This window comes from Phocoena phocoena, chromosome 5 (assembly GCF_963924675.1).
Source record: "Phocoena phocoena chromosome 5, mPhoPho1.1, whole genome shotgun sequence".
NCBI classification, from domain to species: domain Eukaryota; kingdom Metazoa; phylum Chordata; class Mammalia; order Artiodactyla; family Phocoenidae; genus Phocoena; species Phocoena phocoena.
In genome coordinates this window covers 134,663,985-134,676,826 of record NC_089223.1, presented here as the reverse complement: position 1 = coordinate 134,676,826, position 12,842 = coordinate 134,663,985, and the positions used below count along the sequence as shown (strand labels likewise).

At 39.0% G+C, this 12,842-nt stretch overlaps 1 protein-coding gene across 5 annotated transcripts in view; it reads left to right on the top strand.

Moving 5' to 3' along the window:
- ELF2 (E74 like ETS transcription factor 2) overlaps nucleotides 1-12,673 on the top strand; it is a 94,921-nt gene extending 82,248 nt beyond the window's left edge. For 2 of the 5 annotated variants that reach the window (XM_065877530.1, XM_065877532.1), the window contains 6 exons: nucleotides 2,149-2,262; nucleotides 3,672-3,809; nucleotides 6,411-6,497; nucleotides 9,390-9,582; nucleotides 10,757-11,107; nucleotides 11,811-12,673. In XM_065877530.1, the coding sequence (XP_065733602.1) occupies nucleotides 2,149-2,262; nucleotides 3,672-3,809; nucleotides 6,411-6,497; nucleotides 9,390-9,582; nucleotides 10,757-11,107; nucleotides 11,811-12,438 (1,511 nt within the window). In that variant the 3' untranslated portion in view covers nucleotides 12,439-12,673. Of the gene's footprint in view, nucleotides 1-2,148; nucleotides 2,263-3,635; nucleotides 3,810-6,410; nucleotides 6,498-9,389; nucleotides 9,583-10,756; nucleotides 11,108-11,810 lie in introns of all 5 variants that reach the window. The other 3 variants (XM_065877531.1, XM_065877535.1, XM_065877533.1) reach the window with 3 other exon arrangements.
- The last annotated feature ends 169 nt before the right edge of the window (nucleotides 12,674-12,842 follow it).

Genomic DNA, 12,842 nt, shown 5'->3' with positions numbered 1-12,842 from the left:
GGGGAGGTTGAGGTCGCAAAATCATAGCAAGAAAATTTTCACTGACATAACTAACATGAAGTCCTGGTTTTGAAAACATACCTCAAACTGCGTAAGAGCTCAGGGCGGCATAATATATAGCTGTTGGCAAATTTCATTTTGTTTATAACTTAAAGCATTAAAATATCTGGTAAAATTCTATTGCTGTATTATTATCACATACTCAAAGCTCTTTAGTATGGTAGAGTTTTTAGGGTGTGTCTTAATACAATTACATAAGGAATTAGTTTACCCAGGATGGTTTATTAATAGCATCTAAGACAACAGCTAAATTGCAACACAAGCAGACTTTAAAGAGAATGAAGTTCCTAGAATAAACTTTTAAAAACCTGAGAATCTGCTTCCCAAGGTTCTTTAGTGCACGTGAGTACTGCAGGGGGAGGTACTTTGAAAAAATACTTGAGAATGGTAATATATTTTATACTTACTAATAGTAAATTTCTTAAAGTTGAGCTAGAAGGACTGATTGAATCCTGTGCTTCAGTGAAGCTGCAGATAAGAGTAAGCAGGGTCACCTAAAGATAGATTTACTTAGAGGTTTGGCTGCCTCTCTGGAACTGTTTAGCTTTGAGCAGATTTCCATAAATGGAAAGAGCAACTGGAGGGACCGGGTACCTTGGTCGAGAGTGTGGATGACGTGCAGCAGGTGGTGAAGCAGTCACTGGATTTTCTATGAATGCTCTCCAGATGGCTGGTGTGTGAGGCCGAGGCCTTAGCACTCGGTGACTTTTGAGACTAAGTGGAAAAGTTGTTTTCAATTAAAAGTTTACTGGAAACAATTTTAAAAGATTCATATCTTTAGTGTTGTAGAACTTGTGAATTTATAATATGCTTTTATGAAATCTGTATAAATATTTTCTTTTAGCCCTTTAGAGGACATCTTGAGAAAAATTTATCAAATTAGACACCGTTAACATATTCATGTTTCAGAACCTCTTACCAAGCAGAATATTTCAAGTCAGGATGTGAAATGAATTATATCATTAGGATAATGAGTTTGTGCTTCAATTGCTATTTTTCCTGTAAGGTCTGTGGGTTGTCCTTAACTTCAAAACATAAAAGAAACACTTGCATGCCTCCTATATGAAAGGTCTGTGTTAGGAACCATAACAGATGTAAAGATGAATTAAGACAGCCCTCCCTGATCTCACGGAGCTTATTAAATGGTGATAAGAAATTATCACCATTTATTGAGTTCTTATCTATATGTGAGATATCGTACGTGTTTTTTAAGGGAATCACTGCATTTAATTCTCGCAACTGTATGAGGTAAGTAATATTCCTGTTTGGTGAAAGAGGAAACTGAGCCTTACAAGAAATTAAATTGCTGGCCTAAGGTAACAGAAATTGTAAGTGGCAGAGACTAGAGCCCAAGCTTTCGAGCCTGGAAAACCAAACCACTGCTGTACACTTTACTGTTTCACAAATAATTTAATCAGCAAAGCACAAAGTAAGTGTTAGAAGAGAGTTACAAGAGGTGGTAGAACTAGAAAAGGCTTCATGGAGAGGAAAAGAAACATAGGCGCTCTCTCTTTCTCTTTTTTTTTTTTCTTTCTTTCTTTCTAAATTTCTTGGGTAAAACCCAGCAAAGGTCCAGAGAGATCTTGAAGAAGAAAGCAGTTACTGTGAAGAAAATTCCCAAGTTCTCTGGTGCACTCACCAGGAGGGTCTGTGAGAATTGAACTAATTGATTAAACTAATTTAGAAATACGAGTTTCTGACTGATTCTGCTAGGTGTTTACTTAGTAGCAGTATATTAAAATTACAATTGACCTCACAGGACTGTTAATCTACAACCATTCTCCCTCCCCTACCCCGCAAGTTAGTTTTGGCCTAAAATTGATACAGGGTTCAGATTTCAAGGGTCTTTGTTTTCCTTTGGATAAGATTCAGAAATTTCTAATCAATCTCAGTACTTGCTTTATAATCAACATTCATTTTACAAAGTATAGATACTAGGTTGTTTTGGTTTTAAAATTATTTCTGTAAGTAATTTATATGGGCTGATATGTATTAGTGACTCATTTAGAGTTATTAACGTGAGAGTTTAATTTAATAACGTACGTGTTCAGTGCATTTTTATTGAGTAGAACTTAATTTTCCCCCCAGTGGAAGCATCAGTTCATAGCAGTAATGCACACTGTACAGATAAGACAATTGAAGCTGCTGAAGCCCTGCTTCATATGGAATCTCCTACCTGCTTGAGAGATTCAAGAAGTCCTGGTATGTGAACTGTTGTTTTTTTATATTAAACATATCACGTCACTTTATGTATCTAGAAAGAAAGTTTTTGTTTTCGTCTTTGGTAATCCAAGGGGATTGTTGGTGTTCTCAAAGTCTATCATACATAAGTACCTGTGACAGCAGTAACTGATTTTTATTTGTCAGTGTTCCCAAATCTTAAATACTTAATTTTCAAAATAAATGAAACAGAAACGCCCACTGTAGACAGACAGATGGCTGTTATGTTGCTGTTTATACCATCATGTCTTATTTCCTTAACTCTGGGTAAATTATAAACCTTAAGAGAATGGCAGATGGGAGCATTCGCCACCTATGACCACGTTCAGTCCTTCCTTCAGTGATAGATGGGCAGTGACCCCAGGGAGCGCTCCCTGAGGGAGGGCGGAGGTAGCTTCCAGTGTTTCCTCACACTCCCTTCAGGCTGCACGTTTTCCTTTTTTTGTCTTTTGTTTTTTTTGGCCCCCTTTTTAAAGACTGCCTTTGAGAGTCTTTTTGTCCTAATTTTAATGCCCAAAGGTTAATTTGACTTAGTACAGTTAAGATTGGCCCTTCTTTTAGGGATTTTCAACATATGTTAAGATCAACCGTACTTTTTAGTTAGAGTAGGAATCCTGTGTATTATTCAGGGATATGAGAAGAAGATTAGGGCATACTGGTCAGTATATTAGTCCATGGTAGTATGTATTAATTGAAATAGAAATGTCATATCCTGGTTATTCATGCACATTGAAAGGAAGCCAGAGCAACATTATTGTACGTAATAGAAAATCTGTATGGACCATTTTAGTGACCCAAAATATCAGGGACTGTTCCAGTAAATAAAATTGTAAATATTGAAAGATGATATTCATTTGGCTGTAACGAGCAGGTTTTCTTTTCGCATCTTGAAATGAACTGTGCTTACTTTTCCCTAAACGTACGTTTATTACTTTAATGTTATACCAGGCGCATGTTCTTCCTAGTTAGAGAATAATGATGAGTGAGTGGAAGGAAAGTAATTATTAACTCACTATTATACTCTTCTATTTTCAAATGTTTTCCCAATTGTCAAAATAATCCAAAGTCTTCTACAGTGAACTTGAAAGTATCTAAAAGTGTGAAGCACGGGGGTTGACTACTTATGATCTCCCCCTTTACCCAGAAGATTAACGTTTCCTTCAAGTCGATTTTCTTTGCATTTATTTACTTACATACTTTTTAGACCATATTGTATATCCAATAAGCCTTAACTTCAAGTTTTTATCCTGCTTTGATGAATTCTTAATAACCTCACCCTACTAAATATTGAATTGTCCGTATTGAGAGGCATTAATGGGGGTGGGAAATTTTAATTTTTCAACTTCTTTTTATAGTGGAAGTGTTTGTCCCTCCTTGTGTATCAACTCCAGAATTTATCCATGCTGCTATGAGGCCGGATGTCATTACAGAAACTGTAGTGGAGGTGTCAACTGAAGAATCTGAACCAATGGATACCTCTCCTCTTCCTACGTCACCAGATAGCCATGAACCAATGAAAAAGAAGAAAGGTAGAGTGTATTTATAAATTTCTGGGAAATTGGGTGACATTTTTTCTGGCATCTTTCTCCCCCCATCACAGGACATAGGAAATGTATGCTGTAGATTTATGATTGATGTTATCTTAATTAGGTATTCTCAAAGAATTTGTCTTTTAACAGGTTCATACTGTTTGAAGGAGTTAGTGTTTGAGCCCTAAAAGTAGTCGCCTGCAGAATGAGATTATAATAGGTGCTTGATACACAGAAGGAAGGTCAGAGATTCACTGCCCATTTTTCTACTTTCTGATCCTTTTAGGTACTTGGTTACCTTAAAAAAAAAACAAAAAACAAAATTATTCCTGACTTTATTTTTCGTAATCTTACCTTCCTACTCTTTTTGTGGGCGTTAAAGTAAAAAGCCCAGTTTTCTCCCCCTTGTCTTCGGCCTTAAAACACCAAGGTTGCACGTAGGGACTTGTGAGGGGAATCAGCTCACCTCTGGGTAAAGAGCGTTTCCACTTGTTATTTGACGCCTGCTGAAGCTTGTGCTCATCTGGTCCCAGTGGGTGACACACAAGGCTCCAGTCCATCTTCAGCATCCTGAGTGGGTTCTTTTTCTGTTTGAATCAAAGGTAAAACTTGAAAGAAATGAAATTCTGTATAAATGGGTACTCATCTAATTCCACTTTCTTCCCTGTCTCTTTCTTCACATTTTAGAATGGGGGAAAAGAAAAATCAAAGGCAACAATAAGGGAAAACTTGTTTCAGAAATAATGGTATTATCTTTATTAGGCAGCAGTGTTTCAAATTGCTGTGATGGTCACAGGTCTGTGCCTCACTTGCCGTGAGGTACCCAGTGGAGAATAAGACAGAGCACCTTCCCTCTTACAATATAGATGATACGTATTTGAGAAAGGCATGAATGAGAGAGTTTAGAAGGAAGAATTACTTCCTGCTGTAAATGTTTAGAAACAAAAGGAATACATATAAATAGCCCTGTTTACCCACTGCCCTCTATAGCCTTCGGCTGGTTGTATCTTGTGGAAGCTATTACAAAATACTTAAGAAAATTTTAGATTTAAATGAAGAGGGAAGAGACTATGAAAAGCTGAGATCATTTAGGGAACCAAGACCTCTAGATAAACAGGTTGATCTGCCTATGTGGTGGTACGGTATAAACCAGGAAATAATTGGCCAATTTAATACTAATCTTATTACGTATTTGAAAATAGGTGGTCTTAATGAATGACAATTTAAAAATTACATGCAACATCGTTAATTATTCATTTGTGGTTAAGTACCTTTGGGACTTACAAAGTTAGGTAGGTATTTTTTAATAGTAGAGGCTTCTTTTTATTTCCAGAGCCTTTAATATACTAACGTGCGTTGTAAATCTCCAGGAGAAGACAGCATGCAGTTCTAAAAGTTAATTTGACTGTAAACCGTTTTTCCCACTGATGAATAACCTATTTCTCATGTAATACCATTTGGGAAATGCTGCTTTATAAGAAAATAAGCCTTTTGGGGCTAACCTTTCCTTTAAGGAAGTTGGGCTTTTGTGATTGAATTTAGGAGACGGTGAGGACGTCAGTCTTATTAACTGACTGATTCGTACATATAAGTATTATTTAAATCGAGAAATCAAGCTCTGTTTTAACAAGGGAGACCAGTAAACTTCGTTTTAATTTTTGCCAAAGCATACGTCTTAATGAAATCCTATTCTAATCCTAGAATATAATAACTATGCTTTTTGACATATAAGTTAAGGCACTTTAATTTAGCTCTAGATAATCCTTGCTAATGAAGAGCAGAGACATCAGAAATCCCAGATGTTAGGACAGATCTCCAAATCAGTAATAGTATATGTAACATTCCCAGTCTCTCTCTTGAGGCTTCCCCTCACCTGCCAGCATTCATCCGTCAGGGCTGAGGGCTGAATACAACACATTTCAGGCTTAAGCTTTCTTTACTGTAGAGAAGTATAGCTCTTGCTTTTCTGTTCACTGTGGATGCTAGTCTCTCTGAGAGAGCCTTACGGCAGAAGTGAGGGGAGACAAAAGGAAGGGCGCAGACAGAATCTACTAGACCTACGAAGTAATCGCTTGGAAGATTTTTTTATCCTTATAATGTACCTGCACGTTGAGGTGGGGAAATTTATGCTGAAATTCTGGTGAATTGATTGGCTCAGAGCAGTAGAGAGTGTTTAAAGTAATATTTTTTACTTTTCCTCATTTGAGCTCAAAGGGCTTCGCAGATTATCAGATCCTCTGCAATCGGTAGGTAAAGCTTTTTCTAACAATTCTGTAGAACAGAAAACAAAAGTTTGTACTAGAATTTGTTTCCATTGCTACATTATTGGAAAAGGTTAGCAAATTGAGGCTCTGACCATGTAAATAATGGGTTAGTAGTGCCTGACTTGCCATGTACATTGACATTACTCTCCACTAACTGCTGTAATCTAAAATTGCAGAAGTGCTTTTCATGTTCTTTTAAAAGCAACTTTTGTATACACTGAATATATTAATCCATAGATTAGTATCCAGTTTCATGAATAATGTGCTATCAAAAAGCCTGCTATCATGCTGCTTTTTCCTGTTTTCAACGTGTGGTTTCAATATCTTTTATTTCCAGTTGGCCGTAAACCAAAGACCCAGCAGTCGCCAATTTCCAATGGGTCTCCTGAGTTAGGTATAAAGAAGAAACCCAGAGAAGGAAAAGGTAATTTGGGGAGGTCTGTTTTGTAGGTGAGATGCTGTTGTTTTCAGTCAGGTGCACTTGTAGGAAAATCACTTCTAGCACATGCACATGTGAGAGTACTGTCTTTGGTAGTCGTTCTTAATCAGGGCTGTATGAGCATCACACGTGGGGCTCTTTCAAACTCTCTGTGCCTGGTCCTTCCCCCACCGAGATAAAACTGCAGGGAGTGGAGGTGGGCAAGCGTTTGAACTTGGAAAAGGCCCTACCTGCAATCTGATACGCAGCTGTAGGAAGAAGAGCTGTGGTTCTGGAGGGTAACGGCAGGCATCCTCATGGAGAGTCACTTAGAATTGAAGAAGGTTTACAAAACTAAGACTTCATTTCTCCATACTCTCTTTAACTGATAGAAGCAAGGTGAATTTAGCTTTTCTTAACTCATTCAGTGCGAGGTGAATTTAGTTTTCCAACCAGCAGATTTCAGTCATGTCAGTAAGGATCTTAGAACAAAAATTTAACATGTTTGCTTTAGAGTTTGTATATTCTCATTAAGCACAAAAATAGCCTAAGCCTTCTGCATTCTCTGCTGTCACAATTTGTTGTGTAAGCTGATTTCAAGTGATCTTAGTAAGGGTTTTCGGTGTGTTCTGATAATCTGATAACCAAAATTTTATCACTTCCATGAATGTTTTCAATAGTTGGATACATTTTGGATTCGTATATTCAAATTTATTCCATCCTCAACGGGTAGTCTGATATATCTCATTTTAAATAACTAAAGCAAAAATTAAATCCCCAGTAAAAAAAAAAAAATTAAGTCTAGTAAGCCTACCAAGAAATTTAGACAAAACAAAAACAAGAAAAATCCAGTTACAGTAAACCCTTATTTATTTAGGAACTGTTTGTTCAATTTGGGACAGATTTAGGATACTTTTATTTTCTTCTGTGTCTTTGGTTGTTTTACATTTCTGGTATCTTAGGTTTTATCTTTTAATTTATATTGAAAACTTTAAAACTTACATAATACTAGTATTACAGAGTTGAACTGTAAATATACAATTATTACTTTAAAAAATTATTTACTTATTTTATTTATTTTTGGCTGCATCGGGTCGTCGTCGCTGTGCGCGGGCTTTCTCTAGTTGCGGCGCGTGGGCTTCTCATTGCGGTGGCTTCTCTTGTTGCGGAGCCCCGGCTCTAGGTGTGCGGGCCTCAGTAGTTGTGGCTCGCAGGCTCTAGAGTGCAGGCTCAGTAGTTGTGGCGCACGGGCTTAGCTGCTCCACGGCGTGTGGGATCTTCCCAGACCAGGGTTCGAACCTGTGTCCCTTGCGTTGGCAGGCGGATTCTTAACCACTGCGCCACCAGGGAGGTCCCAGTTACTACTTTTTAAAAAATTATTCCCATCATCAGTGGTGTCTCTTGTCTTCAAAGACCTTATGTTTAAAACTGGAAAAAAATTTTGTGATAACCTATTTTTACCAGTCAAAATCACCTTTCATTAAAATTTCAGTTTTGTATGATTAAACTTGAGGCAGCCTGTTGAAATGTGAAGATTAAAGGGATTACAGTCATCCCTGGATTAAAAATCCAGTCAGTGTTTCCTCTCCTGCAAAATGATGACGATAATGTCTGCATAGACTTAGTGAACTACCTTGTCTGATAAAGAAGCCTTCCCTTTCGAATTGTTTTCCTTAAAACCAGAAATAGAACTGTTAATTTTAACTTGGGGATGGGAACTGGGGCGAAGCATTTAAAGACAACCTAAAGAATGTTGATGAGTCTGGTTAATTCAGTAGACACAGAAGTACTCAGACCCCTACTGTGTGCAAGGCATTGTCTGTTGTACAAAAACTTCTTCCAGAATACCTTCTTGTAATCTTTAGGTCATAAAATAAAAATGCCTCAGATACATTATCTTGATTCAGTTGAGAGTGACGCAGTTGAAAGTTACGCACGGTTTAATACTAAGAGTTTTTAGGTATGGATGCCGATGTACAAGTGTAACACAGTAAAGTTGAAGAGGTACAAATAACATTGTAAAGTTGAAGGTTAATTTTTTTAAAGTCAAGAGATGCACACGGGGCTCAACTATGGGTTAATGGATTGACTGAATTTTCAGGAAAATACAGGATGAAAATGAAATGCTAGAGGAGAAAAACATCAGCGTTTCGATTGACTAGTGGCAGTGGCTTGATGTGGAAGCCTCCCACCCTCAAGGTTCTTCTCATGTAGCCTGTAACTTGGATCTGGATTTGAGGCTAGTAAAGGGTTATTGAGTAGGAGCCTGGAGATGACCTGGTGGCTCGCTGGTGGCATATGTATTCTGATCCTCTTCTCGGGACTCTCTTCTTCTTTCATCAATTTAAGAACCTCTGCCCCTAGAGGCTTACAAAGGGAATAAAAGGAAAACAGCAGCCTGGTTTTAGTCTTCTGGTCTTCTCGTAACCACTGCCCACTACTCTTCCCCAGCCTTCCAAGAAAAGAAAAGAGTGATGCTCTCTTCTCTTTGGGACTAAGTTTCTTATTTTACCTACCCAGAGTCCTTCCTTTCCTTCTGTGCAAATCTTAGCCATCTTCCAAGACTTGATAATATCTTAACAATCCACTTTATTTTCACTCCTGAAATCTCAGACATTATTTTCTATGATTCATTTGAAATATAATTGTGCCTGGCCTTGTGTCATAGCTTATTACATTGTTTCAAACTGTTGTTTGTTCCTTGCATTGCTGTTATTTACTAGACAACACAGTTTGACACTGTACAAATGACTGCCGATCTAGGCAAGTATTTCATGACAGACTGACACTTGGGCTGCACCAGTGGTAAATTAATTGACTTGTTATCCAGCATAAGTAAATATTTGCTTTGAATTATGTTAATGAGTCGTTAATCAATGTCTGTGATTGTTTTCAAAGGAAACACAACCTATTTGTGGGAGTTTCTTTTAGATCTACTTCAAGATAAAAATACTTGTCCCCGGTATATTAAGTGGACTCAGAGAGAAAAAGGCATATTCAAGCTTGTGGACTCAAAGGCTGTCTCTAAGCTTTGGGGAAAGCATAAGAACAAGCCAGACATGAACTATGAAACTATGGGACGAGCTCTGAGGTAAGAACCCAAAAGAAAGAGTTTTCAGACAAAACTTACATATCTCTTAATATTGTCTATTAACTATTTAAAGAGAAGCTGTTAAAATCCCTTATTTGTTACAGCTTGTAATTTGGGGGGGATTTTCTAGAGGAGCTTCTTGTATTTGGAGGCAGGTTGGGGAGACAGGAGTTTGGTCTAGACGGCTAAAATTTCAGCACCATTGGAAAATCCATTTTTGTGGGAAACGTGCACCTTTCAGAAAATTAAACCCAAACAAAATACAGTTTCCAAATTGTGAATTTGCTCTTTAGTTCCTGCAAACTTATTATAATGGATTTATCTTGATATGAAACTTTCTCCTAAGTTTTGTCAGTTGGAGGAACCCACATAACTTTGTTATGCACGTGGCTTATTCTAATTAAGGGTATTTTGTAAATGAACATAGTTTAGTGACAGTATTCATATATACCACAGATTCACTTCTATTAAGCATGGCTTAGGTAATTTTTCCACTTAACATCAGATTGTTTTTATAACCTATGTAAATCAGAACTAAATTTTTACCAGTGTCTGTAAAATACAGTCGTCCCTCAGTATCTGAAGGGGATTGGTTCCAGGACCCCCCCCCCCGCAGATACCAAAATCCATGGATGCTCAAATCCCTTTTGAAGTGGGGATAGTGCTTGCCTATAACCCACCTACATCCCCTGTACACTTGAAATCATCTCTAGATTACATGTAATACCTAACACAGGGTAAATGCTGTGTAAATAGTTGCTGTCACATGGCAAATTCCAAGTTTTGCTGTTTTGTGGAATTCTTTTTTCCCTGAGTAGTTTTGATCCATGGGTTAGTTAAATCCATGGATGAGGAACCCAGGGATGTGGAGGGCCAGCTGTACAGTAGTATATTCTGTATTTAGGTTAAATTACTTCCTTTAAGAATGAGCTTTTAGCTACTTTACAGATCTCAAGGTTATATAAGACCGGTGGCACCAGGTTCTAATTTCATTCCTACTTCAGATTCTTAGCCTTTTGAACAATCCAGGCAGTGTGAGTTCCTCCTTATCTCTTACCAGAATCAGTGAATGTTTCTGTTAGCATCTCTTCTACATGGTGTTTTTGCTGGGGGGTAGGGAGGTGGGGAGAACAAATGTAATATACTTGATTTACTTAGTACTTTTTCCTGACAGATACTATTACCAAAGGGGTATTCTCGCAAAGGTTGAGGGACAGAGGCTTGTATATCAGTTCAAGGATATGCCCAAGAACATAGTGGTCATAGACGATGACAAAAGTGAAGCCTGTAACGAGGATTTAGCAGCAGCTGCTGATGAAACGTCATTAGAGCGAGTGTCACTGTCTGCAGAAAGCCTCTTGAAAGCAGCAGCTTCTGTGCGTGGTGGGAAAAACTCGTCTCCTCTAAACTGCTCCAAAGCAGAGAAGGGTGTAGCCAGAGTCGTGAACATCACTCCCCCTGGTCATGATGCTTCGTCCAGGTCTCCTACTACTACCGCATCTGTGTCAGCAACAGCAGCTCCAAGGTAAGGGAGGAAAACCATTAGTTGCAACGGGTTTAATTTTTAGAAAACTCTTTGGCAGAAATGATATGTTCCTTTTTTTAATATTTGCATTCTAAGAACCCACTGTTGTCAGGACTCTGAAAAGTGCTTGGCATTTTTAAATGTATTTTGTTGTTGTTGAAGTAGATGTCTCCTCTAGCCTGAATGGAGTTTTAGGGTCTTACGGATGGAATTTAACGTAGGCTTTAGTTTGTTTGTTTATTTATTTTTGGCTGTGTTGGGTCTTCGTTTCTGTGCGAGGGCTTTCTCTAGTTGCGGCGAGCGGGGGCCACTCTTCATCGCGGTGCGCGGGCCTCTCATCATCGCGGCCTCTCTTGTTGCGGAGCACAGGCTCCAGACGCGCAGGCTCAGCAGTTGTGGCTCACGGGCCTAGTTGCTCCGCGGCATGTGGGATCTTCCCCGACCAGGGCTCAAACCAGTGTCCCCTGCATTGGCAGGCGGATTCTCAACCACTGCGCCACCAGGGAAGCCCTAGGCTTTAGTTTTTAAAATATATTCGTCTCATGGCATTTCGTACTCTAAACTTAAGGGGTTTTCGGGACATTTGTAAAATTTGGGAGCACCAGTTTTACGTGTTTTGGATTTGCATTCATCTTTTTGCTCAAGAGACCTACTTTATAGTTTAACATGAAATATAATCAACTTTGTTTTTTACCTCTACTAGGACAGTTCGTGTGGCAATGCAAGTGCCTGTTGTAATGACATCGTTGGGGCAGAAAATTTCAACTGTGGCCGTTCAGTCAGTTAACGCAGGTGCACCACTGATAACCAGCAGTAGCCCAACAACAGCGGCCTCTCCGAAGGTAGTGATTCAGACAATCCCTACTGTGATGCCAGCCTCCACTGAAAATGCAGACAAAATCACCATGCAGCCTGCCAAAATTATTACCATCCCAGCTACACAGCTCGCACAGTGTCAGCTGCAGACAAAATCAAACCTGCCCGGATCAGGAAGCATTAACATTGTTGGAACGCCACTGGCGGTGAGAGCGCTCACCCCGGTTTCAATAGCCCACGGCGCGCCTGTCATGAGGCTGGCAGTGCCGCCTCAACAGGCATCTGGCCAGACTCCTCCCCGAGTTATCAGCGCCGTCATAAAAGGGCCAGAGATTAAATCGGAAGCAGTGGCCAAAAAGCAGGAACATGATGTGAAAACTTTGCAGCTGGTACAGGAAGAAAAACCGGCAGATGGAAATAAGACAGTGACCCACGTAGTGGTTGTCAGTGCGCCTTCAGCTCTTGCCCTTCCCGTAACTATGAAAACGGAGGGACTGGTGACGTGTGAGAAATAAAAGAGCAGCTCTCCCGTGGGCGCTAGAATGTTAGTGCTAGTCCTGACATTAAGCATTTGCAAGGATGTCATCAAGAGAAGTCAGAAGACTTTAAAACATTTTTAATGCATATAAGAAAACAATCAAACTTACTGGAAATAAATTACCTATCCCATGTTTCAGTGGGAAGTGAACTACATGTTGAGACGCTGACAGAAACCTGCCTCTTACAGTAGGAAACAACTGAACCCGTCAATGAGAAGAAGGATTGAAAGGGACCAAGCAACTCACTACAATATCAAGTTACACTAAGACTTGGAACACTAACATTCTGTAAGAGGCTATAGTTTCCAGTGGGGAGGGACTGGGATGGGTGATCTCATTGTTACATATAGCAATTTTTGATGCATTTTATATGCATACCA